At 36.3% G+C, this 16,201-nt stretch overlaps 2 protein-coding genes across 3 annotated transcripts; one reads left to right on the top strand and one right to left on the bottom strand.

The window, feature by feature from the left end:
* The first annotated feature begins 1,670 nt into the window (after positions 1-1,670).
* Positions 1,671-4,825, top strand: chchd4a (coiled-coil-helix-coiled-coil-helix domain containing 4a). The gene is made up of 3 exons (XM_079856850.1): positions 1,671-1,853; positions 2,863-2,961; positions 3,084-4,825. Exons 1-3 carry the CDS (start codon positions 1,832-1,834, stop codon positions 3,413-3,415), a joined length of 453 nt encoding a protein of 150 aa, XP_079712976.1. The 5' UTR covers positions 1,671-1,831; the 3' UTR covers positions 3,416-4,825.
* Positions 4,826-4,927: 102 nt separating this feature from the next.
* On the bottom strand, positions 4,928-15,573 carry LOC307150063 (netrin-4). 2 transcript variants are annotated; one of them, XM_079856834.1, is made up of 11 exons: positions 15,254-15,573; positions 12,912-13,643; positions 11,571-12,031; positions 10,053-10,382; positions 9,571-9,697; positions 8,803-8,991; positions 7,549-7,765; positions 7,205-7,332; positions 6,235-6,303; positions 5,952-6,122; positions 4,928-5,863 (listed from the first exon to the last, which is right to left on the bottom strand). In XM_079856834.1, exons 2-11 carry the CDS (start codon positions 12,997-12,999, stop codon positions 5,727-5,729), a joined length of 1,917 nt encoding a protein of 638 aa, XP_079712960.1. In that variant the 5' UTR covers positions 13,000-13,643; positions 15,254-15,573; the 3' UTR covers positions 4,928-5,726. The 2 variants fall into 2 exon arrangements, with proteins under 2 accessions (XP_079712960.1, XP_079712961.1); XM_079856835.1 differs by lacking the exon at positions 15,254-15,573 and having other exon boundaries at positions 12,912-14,844.
* Between the last annotated feature and the right edge of the window lie 628 nt (positions 15,574-16,201).

Below are 16,201 nucleotides of genomic sequence, written 5' to 3'. Positions count from 1 at the left end.
TATGGAGAGTCCCCACAAAGATAGTGAACCAGACATGTGTGTGTGTGTGTGTGTGTGTGCGTGCGTGCGTGCGTGTGTGTGTGTGTGTGTCGTTCAAAAGTTTAGGATTGTTACGATTTTTTATGTTTTACAAAATAGGTAATTTATGCTCACCAAGGCTGCATTTATTTGATAAAAAAAAAAAAAAACTGTTTCTATTTTAATATATTTTTAAATGTAATTTATTCCCGTGATGCAAAGCTGAATTTTCAGCATCATTACTCCAGTCTTCAGTGTCACATGATTCTTCAGAAATCATTCTAATATATTGACTTGCTGCTCAAGAAACGTTTCTTTTTATCAATATATTATTATCAATGTTGAAAACAGTTTTTTGATTCTTTGATGAATAGAAAGTTCAAAATAACAGCATTTATTTGAAATAGAGAGCTTTTGAAACATTATACACTACCATTTTTTTTTTAAATCAAATAAATGCAGCCTTGGTGAGCATAAGAGACTTCTTTTAAAGATCTTACCGATCCCAAACTTTTTAACGGCAATGTACATACACACACACACAAGATATACCAATAAAAATGTTTGTTTTCCTCAGTATGTTAGCACTCATCCCTGTCCTCTGTAATGAGGTATGCCATCTGAAAAACACAGGGATCTAGTTCACCTCAGGTACCTCAGTTAATTAGTCAAACACAGACTGCACACTGTTTCCTGACAAGCTGTCAGTGGAGTCTGAGGGCATGACAGTAAAATAGCTGCAACTGCTCAGTCTCCTGAGACTGGGATTCCCAAGGTAATAAAGAAGAATCTGGGCAGCCGGCACACAAAAACAGCAGAAAAGTACATTTTTATTTATTATTTTTACTATTATTATTGCTGTCTTAAAACCAAACAATCATTTGACAGATTTAGTTGTTTCTTAAACTGAGTTCTTTCTTGAACTCAGGGACCAAATAAACTCCCACACACTTTTCACACTCTCACATGGTTAGTTGGTCACTACATGGTTACTACAATGTCCAAAAGAATACATTAATAATTCCCCCCCCTGTGAAGGTCACGAATAAATGGTATTTCCACGTTTTTTTGTTTTTTTTTAAATATAAAACGGCCTACTCCTTTCTCTTGCTATTAATGTCATACAGTCATAGCTAGCAGTATATTTGTCCTAAAAACACAAAGACACAATATTTTCTTAATTTAACAAATAAAACTTGATTTTAAATGACTCACAAGAAAGATATCCAGTTGACAAGTGACCTTTACCTCGCTTTTCCTTCGTCTTCTTCATACACCATTTCAGGCATGCTCTTCAGTGACAATGTTGCCCCCTTGGTACACAACAGATACCCAAACTTTTGAAAAAAAAAAAGTTTTGACTTTGGTGAAAATTATACCACAACATAACTGAGGGACAGTCGTATTTTATTAATTTTTTTTTGGGGGGGGGGGGATTTCTTTTTTAAATTAATTGAATAAAGTAAACAGCAGTTTGTGTTTATTTAATTATTTTCTCGGAATTGATTATCAAATAATTATATTGTACAATGATAAAACAATATAATCTGTACATATGATATAATGCATTTGAAAATTAACAATTTAATATTACTCCCTCGTCAAGGGAAGCGTTATTTCCTTCACCTTTATTTTGAAATGTCATGATGACTTTTACTTTGACACAATCCGGCTGTGGCGTCACGTGGTTACTGTAGCTCGCTGCCTGCCTCCATGCTGGGGTTGATGTAACAAGCGTGTGGATTGATCATTGTACCGGTGTTTGAGTTTCATTGATCGGATAAACGGCAATCAGACGGGTCTGTCAGCAGATATGTCGTACTGCAAACAGGAAGGTATGATTGAACTAAACTGGACTGTTTAAACCCATTTTATACCCATGTTTTACTGTTTAGCTGTGCGGCTAGTGCTCATGCCAGCAAAAGTCACTCTCCCCAGCCATGCTTAATATCAATGAGTTATTTAAATATTGATCGGCTGCAAGTAATCTTTTCAGATGTGTTCCAATGTGTCGTGCTAAACTATCCTATATTATGTGTGTACAAGTTTGGTGAAGTATTACTGGTGGAATTATTGATGAACTTGAGGCTATGATGACTGAATGACTAACGTTGTGTGTTGTGTCACCCTAACTTACATATACCAGCTGCCTGCAAGGTCATCATAACTTAAAGTACACCAAATGGTTATTTGTTAATTTAATGGTTATGGTTATTTTTATGGTTATACATAATGGCTATTTTTTTTTCATTATGAACAGAGTGATATAAATATTTTAACAATATGAACTTCAACACACAATATCACACATTGGCACATCGATTTATAAACAAGAGGAGATGTAATGTTCTTCACTCAGTTCATGACAGTATGTGTGCTTCAGTGGTTCATTTATTCCATGTGTACAGATTGTGTTTAACTGTTTGTGGATCATTTTATAAAGTGTAATATTTTGATTACTCAGAATTTGCAGTCCAATGTGTCTGTGATGTTTGATCATGACTGTAAGGAATTAGAGGGGATGTTTACAGTGCACATATAAATATATAATGTGTGTACTATTATAGTATTTATTAATATTTAGAATTTACTTATTTTATCTTTTCATTTTCATTTTAGTTGTCATGTGCTTTTCTCATTTTTAGTGTGTGTGTAAGATGATGAATACTTTATTCATCCCTTTCAGGAAATTCATTGTATATGTGTATGTATTTTTTTAATCACAAAAAAATGTGTTTTAAGTTAATAACACTGGTATAGAAGTCAATTAGCAGTATGTTTTTAAATAGAAAATATTCTTCTAATTTTATCATTGTGTGTAATTTCGTTCTTTTCTCACAATAGGTAAAGATCGCATCATATTTGTCACCAAAGAGGATCATGAAGCACCCAGTAACGCTGAGCTAATCGAAGATGACCCTAATGATCCGTATGAAGATCACGGTAAGTTTGATTTACTTAGAAAATACAAAATAATAATTACCATTTTGCATAGTTTAGCCTAAATATGATAATGTCTTACCTCCAGAATACTAATTTGACACTCATTTCATTTGACCCTACAGGCCTTATTCTACCTAATGGTGACATAAACTGGAACTGCCCGTGTCTGGGCGGTATGGCCAGTGGCCCTTGTGGACAGCAGTTCAAGGAAGCCTTTTCTTGTTTCCACTATAGCAAAGAGGAGATGAAGGGGTCCGATTGTGTGGAAAACTTCCGGGGTATGCAGGAGTGTATGCAGAAATACCCCGAGCTCTACCCCCAGGAAGATGACAATGACAGCGCCCCCTCTGGTGGGGCTGATACTATACCCAGCGAATCCACTTCCACTGACTCTCTCCCTACATCCTCTCCTGATTCTGCACCAGCAGCCACAGAAAACCCAGCTGCTAGCTAATATTATCCTGGCTACATTCCCACCGCACCTCACAGCAGAGACAGCTCCACTTTCGTGTATGCAGAGATCACATCTAAATACGCCACTGGATAACTACGATGCTCTCCACCTGGATGCATGATGCACAGAGATGGGGGAAGCCCTTAAACTTCAGGTTTTTTGATTAAAATATTCAAATGACATTAACATGCACTTGAGGGACCTATAAATAGTGAGTTTTGGGGATTATATGGTGAGTATGACCCCCTATGAATCATCCAGCTTTGTATTTTCTGGTTATTATTTGCTCCACAACCAAAGCTCAGCTAGTTTGACTTGTGTACTACTAAAGATCAAAGGTCGTTTGGTGGTTGTACTTTGACGACTATGTAGTTTTCGGATGAAAAAATAATGAGTCCTATATACATTTCCTGTGCTGATTTTTGTTGTTGAACATGATTAAACAATTTTATGATGAAGAAATGTTTTGTTGTTGAGGTTTGAAAGCGTGTAGCCTAAAGTTGCAAGTACAAACAGTAGAGGGCGTGAGTGAGTAAACTCACCTGTCAACCGATGATACAGAATTTTGACGTTAAAACAATTATAATGGGGAAACATCAACATCAAAATTAAGATATTCTGTTCTGTAAGAACGTGCAAATATCTGTTGTTCCAGAAACTAGTAGGTTTTGTTTAAATTGAGTATCTAACATCGAGGGATAATTCTAGATCCGTTCTCAACACATGCTATTGCTAACATTAAACAGTGTTTAAGAATTGTTCTGATATCAGATCCTTTTTGTAACCTTAAAATATGTTTAAACTCGTGTGGCTTATTGATGCATTCAATCAGTGTCATAAAACTTCACAATAAGGTTTAATTTGTGAACATTAGTTAACTACATTAGTTAGCATGAACTAATAACAATGTACAATACTTCTACAGCATTTATTAATCTTGGTTAATGTTAATCTCAACATTTACATTATTAAAATCAAAAGTTGTATCTGTTAGCACTGTGAACTGAACAAAGGTTAATAAATGCTGTAAAAAATATATTGGTAATTGTTCGAGTAATTAACTGTTAACAAATGAGACCTTAATGTAAAGTGTTACTTAGTGACATTTACGAATCTGTCTGTTTTGTCACCAAGAGCGACTGTGCTTGGATTGAAATTTGTCATTCAAAGCCTTAATGTGATAATTCTTGTTTTGATTAAACAATAAATCTCATCTTTTCATCTGTGATGTATATGTTTCTGTAAAATGATTTAATAAGATACAGAGCCAAATCATGCATAAGCACTGGAAGAATTTGAATCAGTCCATCATACCTTTTGTTTTTCAATTGTGAAATGTTTAAATGTATTTTTGAAACTGAAATGTTGTAAGCAAAGAAGCTAATAAAATACAAAAGTGTGAATGAATTAATCACAAAAATGCCCTGCAGTCCTTGTGAGCCTATGGATCCACTGGCTCATATTTATCATTTGTCCATTCTTATATTCAAGAAACTAGTTTACAGTGTCCTTTAATGACCATAATCTAATAATCACAGAGAAATAAGTACAAAAACAGTCCAATCAGGCTCATGAATGCCATATCCATGTTCTGAGTTAATGCATTTATGATATTCATGTCCACAAGACAGACACCAAAATGAACAGTTGTTTTTGAAGAGCCTTGACCAACTTGTTCTGTATGACAATTATATTTATTTTAACTGACTATTAAGTACACTTTGCCATGCGACTGCTTCATGAATCTTGCTTCTGGTAATTACCCACATTCTATTTCAGTTGCATCCGGTGGTCATGGTACATTAAGTATCTAGCTGCCTGCTTTGGTACAATGGCATCATTTCAAGTGAGGGCTTTCAAGTTTGGGCAGTGATGTATGGAAGCTTGTTACCGCCAGAAAAAAGAAAAAAGAGGTAATTGCGACTTTATTTCCAGATTCTGAATTTAATGCGCAATTGCGAGTTTATATCTCACAATTCTGACTTTTTCTCTTAATTGTGGGAGATAAACTCACAATTGTGAGCTAAAATTCAGATTTGTGAGATACTGTATAAACTTGCAATTGTGAAAGTCGTAATAAACTCTGAATTGAGAGGAAAAAGTTTATTTCTCACAATTCTGACTTTTTTCTCAAAATTGAGAATCATAAAATAGCAATCGCGAGTTATAAAATCAGAATTTCAAAACGAGAGTTGGAATTCTGATGGAAAATAGTCAGAATTGTGAGATGTGTCACAATTACCTTTTTTATTCTGTGTCGGAAACAAACTTCCATGATGTTGTGCAACTGTACATTTGGGTAAAGTTGTGCTCATAGGCAACCCTGATGCAGTGCTTCTGTGACCTGAAAGCCCAGGATAGGGGTCCAAGGGACTACCAGACTCTGCATGGTGACCAGTAGCCTCCCTGAGTCCACTTCCTCAGGACCTGCCAGCAGATAGTTCCCACCTAAAGATGGAGACAAAACAGTGACTATTCTAATGGCAAACTTGACTGAACCCAAGCTGTGGCCCAGATAACAGTACATTTGGTGTACCTGGGTTGAGGATGGGACAGGTGCAGCCACGGCTGGTCCAAGAGAGTGGGTACAGACTGTGTGTGCCCTGGGAGAGGGGCAGTTTTCCAGAACGGAAGACCTTCCTCACCTTCACCAAGACAACAGCGTGTGTGCCTTTATCATGAGCTGACAGCACACTGGCTTTGATCACTACGGCCAACACAAACAGTCAGTTCACTCATTAGATTCAAATGTCTGTTTAGACAGCAAATGCCATCAGAATTGATTAATCGAATTATTTAATATCATGAAAAAGCCTCACCGTATGCATATTTTATCTTGCAAAGATCAGCCACACTTTTCAGCTTCTTTTCTCTACAGCTGCACTTCCCTGCGGAGAATTCACATTTAATATGTCACAAGTTCTGTACATATTGACATATTTATCCTCACAAAAACACGCTCAGCTCAAAGAAATGATATTTTCCACAGATGAAACGAAGCCTATTTTAGGACCATTTAAGATTTAACAAGATTTAACAAGCACAATTGTTTTATGATAATTCAACTTTTTATTTTTACTCTATTGGAGTAAAAATAATGACTATAACAGAATTTGTTTTGTTAATAGAAATTAACGAAAGTAATAACAAAAACAAATTCTACCATGATTAACATGATCATTTAAATAATATATGTCAAATAATATAATATATACAATACCATTATAATGTTACAAAAGATTTCTGTTTCAAATAAATGCTGTTATTTTGAACTTTCTATTCATTAAGGAATTCTGTAAAAATGTATCACGGTTTCCACAAAAATATTAAGCAGCACAAAATACATTAAAATAGAAAAGAGTTATTTAAAATTATTTCACAACATGACATATGCAGCCTTGGTGAGCATAAGAGACTTCTCTGAATGGTACTGTATAATCATTTTGCGTTACATAAAGAATTTTTAAAATTAATTAATTCATTCATTCATTTTGCAGTATGATAACTAGAATATTGTTATAAACATAATGCCACAATGAAAAAAAGAATCTTAATAATGCTAAAATATGCTTCATTTTCCTTAAGTACAGTTTTATTTAGATTTTTGGATGAAATATGGACATTTTCTAGATAAGTTTGTGAGATTCACCCATTTACATTGCAATACATAACCATTTCAGCCTTACATTTGAATGAACCACGTTTTTGAAAAGCCACATCTTGAAGTCACATTTCCTGCTGTGGTTTACCATGTTTCACAACAGTGTTTTGTTACTGTAGTCAGCTCACCTGTATAGTACAGTGCAGAGATAGCAAGTTCTTTAGGCCACACCCTCTCGTCCTCTTGAGGTTTAAAGTGGGACAGTTCGGGAATTTTCCCACCAATTGGTACATTGTAAAGCTTCACACTGCCTTTGCTGTTAAAGGAAAATGATATGATAACAAAAATCTATGATACTTGACAATTCCCCGCAGATATACAATTGAAATTCTACTTGGTTTTGAGATTGAGATTTTGGGTTTTGAGATTCTTAATGCTCAATGTTGTGATTTCAAATCACAAATAAGTAAGACTTGTTATAATTTAGAACAGAAAGAATTGAAAATTTAGTTTGTGTATGCATAAGCCTGACCTGTCTAGGCAATGCCCTGTGATGGGGTCACAGGTCGAGGGGCACACACAAGGTTTGCAGCCCTCCTCTCCAAAGCCCCAGTACCCTGTTAGACAGTGGCTGCAGGTGGTGCCCCCCGCACCAGGTTTACAGTGGCACTGTCCACTTCTAGGATGGCACCATGGAGTCTCGTCGCCAAAATATATTGGCACCGAACCAACTGGGTCACACCAGCATCCTGCCACAGAAAAGAATGTTAATCAACTTTTCGTTCACTAGCTCGTTCTACTGCTTTAGAGTCACTTTAGTGGTCTGTGTCATACCGTCGCCACTAGGAGGCAATGAAAGACTAAGTGATTGCAAAGATAACCATTTTTGGGGAAAAAAAGGTGTTCTTTTGTTTTTTTGTGAATTGTTAATGGTTGTTTATTTTTTTTAAAGGACTTTTTTTTTTTTTTTTTGTACTGAGCTACTGAGTGGCATAGGTTAGTTGTCGCAACAAGCGAGAAAGTATGACATGGAGCAGCTAAATCTCAAACCTCTGAGAATCCGCCCGTTTAAAAAAAACCCGCTGAACAGAGGAGCTTCTGCTTGCAAAAAGAGAACGCGATAGAGCTCGTAATAAAACAAGAATCAACATTGGCTTGTTTTTCAGAGATGGCAGGTGAGTAAGGTATTTTATTGAACAGATATATTACCATATGTAGCTCTAACAGAGTTCACTGTAAAGCATTATCTATTGTGAAGGCTCAGTTCATTATGGTTGTTGTAGCGCTGTGCTGGAATTGTTTTTCAAGGAAGCACTGTGTCTATTAATGGGTAAAGCTACAGTAACGTCTTCAGCTAGTCAGCTAATCCTTTCCATATAAACTGGTTGTATCTCTTAAGCCCAGTAGTGTATGCTTTATGAGCAGTTGGATAATCATATTCATCTGCAAAGAACTGAAGCACAACCAAAAAAATTGCAATTCGATTAACAAATTGCATGCAGTTATGTTTTTTAACCGCTAGAGGGTCAAAAGTTTCATAGTGTACCTTTAACAAATGACACCTTATTATAAAGTGTTAATGAAAAGTCATTTCAGAGGAAGAGCAAGTTATCATTGATTAAAGATTACAAATTTCTCTTTTTTTCTTACAAAATAAGACCATAAGAGGAATGTGCATTAATAAAAATATACAAAGTCAAATTTGATTTCAATTAAAACTAATTATTTGAGTGCAGAACCCTTTGTTCTGTCTGTTTGTTCCTTCTCTTCTCTCTAACTGTCTTACGTGTGCAAGCATGCGGGGAGTTGAGGGGTCTGGCAGGGTGGCGGTGGTATCCAGGGCGACAGCGCTGGCACCGGCGGCCCGCAGTGTTATGCTGGCAGTTGTCGCAGACGCCCCCACTACTGCCCCCTGTGGACAGCCACACTCGCTGGGAGAAGTGGCAGCTCTCTGCGTGGCCGTGACATTCACACTCTTGAGACACAGAGAACGAGAGCAACGAGAAAACGTTAGAGGGAGAGAAAGAGGCATTATTGAAGAAAGAATCATCCAAGACCTGAGACACAATCCTTGACATTTCAATTATCAAATGAAAATCCCTTCTAAACTCTTATTTAAGCAAATAAAAATAATAATAATAATTCTCAATAGTAATATTTTTACATAATATATGTGTGTACGGTGTATAATTATTTTCTATATATAAATACACACACATGCATGTATATATTTAAGAAATATTTGCATGTATATATATTTATATTATATATAATTTATATTATATATAAATATTGTATATATAAATAACACATTGTTCTTAAATATATATGCATGTGTGTGTATTTATATATAGAAAATAATTATACTCCATACACACACATATATTATGTAAACACAAACTTTTATTTTGGATGCGATTAATCGCGATTAATCATTTGACAGCCCTAGAAAAAATATATTAAAAAAAAGACCTTTCATAGCACAATTTCCTTTCCATTTTCAAGGATTAAAGGAATTTAAGGCTAAATCAGCCGGTACAGTAAATGCACTCACTCTGGCATGGGTTGCTCTCCCCGCTGCTTCCATTGGCTGCTCTCCAGGGCTGGTCGTTGTAGAGCGGGGCACACCTCTCGCAGTGATCGCCCGCTGTGTGGTGGGTACACACACACTTGCCAGACACCTGCGCTCCAGAGAAATGAATCACTTTCAGTTGCTGCCCATTCAAGCCCCACAAAACCTTATAAAAATACATTTAACAGGCCACTTCCTATTCTCCTAACTACCGGGTGAGTGCGCATACACCCTCAAGTATGCATCCAGACAATATTTCATGGTGGGGCGAATGTAAGAACGATATTAGCTTGAGATATGGGCCCTACAAAGACAAATTCAGGTAGGGCCGACATGGAACCAATGGAAAAAACCCATTTAGGGCCCATACCTCATGCCCATAACATGCTTATATCAACCCCACCATGAAAAGTGGGTGCGATGTTCTTTGTCCCAAAATTCACTACCAAAACAGACACACTTACCACATTACTGGGTTGCAGGCTGTCCTGTCCTTCATTTTCAAGAAGGCAATGTTCAGCATGGCCATGACACAAACACGTCCCTTTAGCCAAAAGAGAGTACACAGCAAATGGGCTTGAATCCAGGGGATCAGAACTGGGTGTGGGAGAAGTCAGCATCCTGCTGTGAATTGTGGGTAAAAAGGGCGGGACGCTCCGCTGCCCCTTCGAGACGGGACACTGTTGAGATTTTAAAAGCTGTATTCGTAAGTTAGTTACTGTCAGACGGGATAGCGCCTCAGGACTGTAGGGATCGACAATCCCACTTCCCAATCCTATGGATCGGAATATGATCTATAAAAGAATTAGAAACAAATGATGATGCATTGTCATATTTCAAAAAGCATCAGACAGAACTGAGATTTAAATTCACCATAGTTGTACTCGAATGGGGGAATATTTGGTTTAAATGCTGGTTAACCTTATAAAGCCTATCATATTTGATATAGGCCTCTAAAATATTAACATAATCAAAACTTTACTGAAAAAGCTGTTGTACACAATCTACTACATGCCTTTTGACGTCTTATTGAAGGTATATACTTTTTAGCAAGTAAAAGGGCTTTTAGTGTTTAAAAATGTCTGTCTTCAGGTCATGGTACATATGTCTTTTTGCTGTGAAATGTTTAATGATTTTGTTTTAAGTAAACGTAAGAATAACATTTATATTGTTACAGGTTTTTTTTATTTTTACTATCTAGCATTTCTCAGTACTTAGGTCACTTTTTCTAAACTCTTCACACAGTTCTTCTTACCAACTTTCAGCTTGGCACAGCAGTTAATTTTACATTCAAAATGCACTAAAACTACCAAAACATATCACACGTCTCGAATCAACTCATTCTTTCATAACTAGCAAAGGTTGTCACTCATAAAACAATGACCTAAACATTACACAATGATTTCTTTAGTAAAATATCTTTACAAAACAAGAATGACACCTCTCTTCTACTAAATTCACTGCAGTGTGTGTTACATTGTTCTAGTTTACATTACAGTCCAAAATTATTCCCAAGTTGTCCCCTTTGGTATAGATAGCAATGAAATTGAAAGACTAACACCTGTGTAGATGTTCGTCTACATCTAATATTTTTCATAGTATTTCCTTTTTTAGATTTAGAATATATTTAAATATGGTATGACTGCAGAAATATAGCAAATTGCGATCATATTCAGTATTGTATTATGTTAGAATTTGAACTTAAGTTTTGAAAAGAGTATGTAAACATGTACAAATTGGCCTGTAGGTACAGTTTTGGAGGTGTTACTTTTAATTTGAAAAAAAGTAGTCACTGAATGCATTTTGTGCCAAAGCAATTGAACATTTTCCACAGTTTTGCCCATGTAAACTGCTTTTGTGCTCACTGTGTAAAGAGTTTTGAAGAGCTGACCTAAGCATTGAAAATCCTTCACATTTAAACCTGCTGAAGCATTTAAAAATGATGTTTTGTGGTGCTTTGGAGACCTTATTTCCTTCCTCACCTCTCCTCGGCTGCACGGGACCGCGTTGGAATATCTGGAAGTGCAGACAGCTCCTGCTTGACTTACATCATCAGGAAGCCCGAACATCTCAGTGCAGTTCCTGGCAAACAGCTTTAGTGTCACCCAGGTCTGGCCGAAGTCCTGTGAGCTTTCCAACCTCATAGCAGCAGGACGTGGAGAACGGAACAACATCACAACGTGACTCATGCAGAACCGTGTCTCCAAGTCAAGACGGATTTCTTCCTGTTCTCCAGTGGCCGCCGCTGAGCCCCACCAGGTATCTGGATGAATAAACGGGTCATCAGCCATGAGGGCAGGAGGATGAAGCTCTGCTAGACAGCGTGGCTGGTTTGGCAGGCAGGAAGAGCTATTAGTGCAGCAGCTAGTCAGCGTGAGAAGGGTCCTGCCACTGGCCAAGTTACCCATAGGAGGGCTGCAAGCACGACCAACACATCTGGACTCTGTGTAAAAGAGACAACATGCATTGCACATCCATTCACAACTGAATCATGCATTGCAAACTTTCATCTTGATGAACTGAAATGCACCATTTTTGAACACTGAACTTCTGTAAACACTACAGTCAGGTTCTGGCATGTCACAAACCAATGTTTGACAACCTGAGCCTTTAATGAACCTCACAGTTGGGCTTTCACAAAAGCTGTGCCATTTCTCCTGCAAAGATTGCAGCACTGCAACAATAGTTAGGCGTGACAAGAAAAGTGAAAGAAAAGTTTAATATCATTTAAGAAAGTTATAAATAAGAATACCTTAAAAGTGTCAGTATAAAAATGGATGTTATCATGTCATGAAAATATGAAATATTACACAGCTTAAGCTTTAAATAAACACTAAATGCATACAAATGAAAACCACACTAAGTTTATACATCTGACAATTTGATAATTATTACAAGGAGAAGTCTAGTTAATTTAATGGATCTTTCTTCCCACGAAATGAAAAAGCAATATTTGGTAAGTTTATCATAATTCTCTTTCGACATCTGTTTAAAATCATTTAAAATTTAAATGTACACATCATTATATAATCCTTAATCAGTGGCTCATGTATATTCAAGTATGAATATATATGAAAATAAAATATATTAATCAAAGTTTAAGGACAGACAAGAAAAAGATAGGCTGATAGATAGATAGATAGATAGATAGATAGATAGATAGATAGATAGATAGATAGATAGATAGATAGATGGATAGATGGATAGATGGATAGATGGATAGATGGATAGATGGATAGATGGATAGATGGATAGATAGATAGATAGATAGATAGATAGATAGATAGATAGAACATATGTTCCACCAGATTTCTTTCACTCACCTGTGAAGCCCTGCAGGAATCCAGGAAACAAGACCATTGCGCACTTCAATATCACCATCACAAACTGAGGATTCCAAAGGGGTTTCATGTTTAGCAGTGTGTGTAAAGGCAGGTTAGTTATCCATAGTTAGAAGATGCATGTCCCAGTGCATGGTCAATTGAGTTTGGAGAGATCCCCTTCACTGTCCGTTTGGAAACAGAGTTTGCATGAAAAGTTGTATGAAAACCAGCCGCGGGTAATCCATTTCCACAGTGAGTCAGTAGAAAAACTTTTCTGATGGTGGTGGTGATCTGGGATGCACCTGTTCAAACGGCAAGCGGCTCATTCCTTTAATATTGTTGTTTTTGCGCAATCAGATGACGAGTGAACTGTTGTCTTTTCTGTGTTCGGACATGACAGTCCTTTCAAACTGAAGGTAAAACTGACACGCAGATCACTTTGGTAATAGCAGTGTGTCGCGTCTCTGCGTAATGGGCAGCGTTGTTCCAGCTTCCCAAGAGCACAGATGAATGACTGTGATCCACTGGCCTGAATCTGAAGCATTGAACGGGTTGAAAAGGAGCACTCTACTGCCCCACTGTGGAACGCTAACCACTAGTGCAGTTCCCTGCCTACTTCAAACAAGTGATCTTGATGACATTTTTGTTCACTGTCCCAGACATGTTTTCTCAGTACCTTTGTGATTCATGCCATTGAACGTCCTATATCGGAAAGAGGCATCCTGGGCTTTTCTGTGATACCAAATGATAACAGAAAAGGAAAGGGATATAGTTTAACCAGAAATGAAAATGATGACAGTATACTCACCCTTAGTCCACACCTATCTTTTCCATACAGCGAAAATTCATTTGCTGAAACTTTTGATATATTTCTTTTTCACGTTTTTTTCTGGGTCTTTTGCTTGGTGATTCTGAAGGTTGGAGTATGAAAGATTCCTGAGGCTGGAGAGCAAAGTTAATGTGATCCAGCCACATGGAGAATTCCAGAAACGCTATATATATATGCCATCACCAAAACCTGCTCTCCTTAATGGGGTGAGAGATGTTACTTTATCTGCCTTTTCCTCCTGGTTTTGAACTATAGTAGTGTGGGCACTTTGATGTTTCATTCAAGGAAAATTTAAATACATATAAAAATATATATGTGGACTACTATAGAAGGATGTGACATGAAGAGATACAGCACTATGAATGTTTATGTCTGCATTGTGGTTAATGAAATCATAACTCATGCACATAAAACAACTGACATTTATGCATTTAAAGGAGGAGGTTATGTATATTTTAACAAAATATTACATGTAGTTCACAGAACTGAACCGTTTCAGAGTTTGAGCTTTGAGTGTTAAGACGCAAACGTAATGGAAATGAATTTGGTTAAAGATCAGGATAACCTTCAGCCTTTGACATAATCAGATGGCACAGTCTAGTAACAAATTATATTCTCCCATTAAATATTCATGGAGTTATAGTGAAAATGTAAAATATCAGTTAACCTTTCCTTTCAAGAGTTTCACCATGAACAAAGGATAAAAATCCCCCTAGTGGTGTCATCATGGCTGAATGTGTCACTTTGCCAACTTGTCCTGCCTGTTTCTTCCCCAGTTTACATTAAAACAGATGTTGGGTTCACTTTACACTCATAAACTATACATAAAAATTCTCAAAGACAAAAATAAAAACTCATTAAGCCTCAATTAAATTTTCTACATCATTGTTGTAAAAACCAATAAAACTGTTGTTCACAAATTATTTGGAAAAAAATACAATGATCTTATTATGTTTTCCACAACATACAGGCTACATCAGAGGTTAATGGGCATATGTATTCATAAATTGAAAATAAAGAGTCATGCCAGCTGAAAGGGAATGTATTGTGCTAATGGGGGAAATGTATTTCAAAGCCATACATGCATTTACACAAAATACGTTCAAATTAAGTCTTTGGTTTTATGGTAGAGCATTTTGAGGCAAAGTTTAATTGTAGTTAGTTACGTAAAAGCTGTTTACAATATGTGCAAATTACAGCAAGTCCTCTAGCATCTATGCTTGGTTCTTTTGAACTTAAGCCCTTAGAGTCACCTTCAGCTGTCTACATGAATAAATAAATGAATGAAAAAAAAAAAAAAAAAAAAAAAATCCCACCTAACACACATAAACACCAAATCTGTTCAAATGTAATTGAAAATAAATTTCCCAACACATCATGTTCAGTTATTGCAGAAGGGATCAATTGGAAGCAATAGGCAACTAAAACAAATAAACATAGCCTTTTTAGTATTGAATAAAAATTAGAAAGACAAAGAAAAAATATGCAAATTTTAATTTAAAGGTACACTTACTTTTGGGTTTCTAGCAGTTAAAAAACAAAACTGCATGCATTTTGCGGAAGAACATTATTTTGGTTGTGCTTCAGCTCTGCATGACTGCGGATGAATATGACCCTTTACTCTCGTTTTATTACAAGCTCTGTTGCATTCTCTTTTTGCCAACAGACTTTCCTCTGTTCTGTGTTTTTTATAACGGGCGATTCCCCGGATGCTCAAGATTTAGCTGCTCCATGTCAAACTTTCTAGCTCGTTGTGATGATAACTAACTAATGCTACTCCCACACCATACATGCGTCAAAGTAGCCGGAACAACTTTTCTCTGTTTACGGATGTAAACAGTGTACGCAATTTCCAGGGAAAACAATCCCGATAGGACTAAAATAGTAACACTTATAATAGGCTTACCATAGTGAGTCAGGGTAAGACAAAAACACGTTTTGGATGAAGAATTGAAGATGTCTCGATCATTTAAATAAAAATAATAATTTTTAAAAAAGTTCCATTTTGTTGGGTTAGATCACCCAAAAATGAAAATTCTGTCATCATTTACTCACACCCCATAGTTCCAAAACCGTAAGACTTTTGTTCATCTTCTAAACGCAAATTAAGATCTTTTTGATGAAATCTGAGAGTATTTTCCCCTCAGTTGACAGCTACGTAAATCACTTCAAAAAGTTCATAAAGAGATTTCAGATTTCTTCAAAAAGATCTTAATTTGTGTTCCGAAGATGAACGAAAGTCTTATATGTTTGGAACGACATGAGGGAGTAATTAATGACAACATTTTCATGTTTGGATGAACTATCCCTTTCATTTAATTTTGTTTAATGTTTATACATTCAATTTTACATATGTGTTTTAAATAATATAGAATGAGTAGTTGTGTCTAGACTGCTGGTGGAGTTTCACGAGTTCACACTTACAAATAAGTCAGATAGAATAAATGCGTATTTGGCGTGC

This window comes from Squalius cephalus (assembly GCF_949319135.1).
Source record: "Squalius cephalus genome assembly, chromosome: 22".
Classification (NCBI taxonomy): domain Eukaryota; kingdom Metazoa; phylum Chordata; class Actinopteri; order Cypriniformes; family Leuciscidae; genus Squalius; species Squalius cephalus.
The sequence above is the reverse complement of the archived record's forward strand: the minus strand, read 5'-3'. Positions and strand labels throughout refer to the sequence as shown.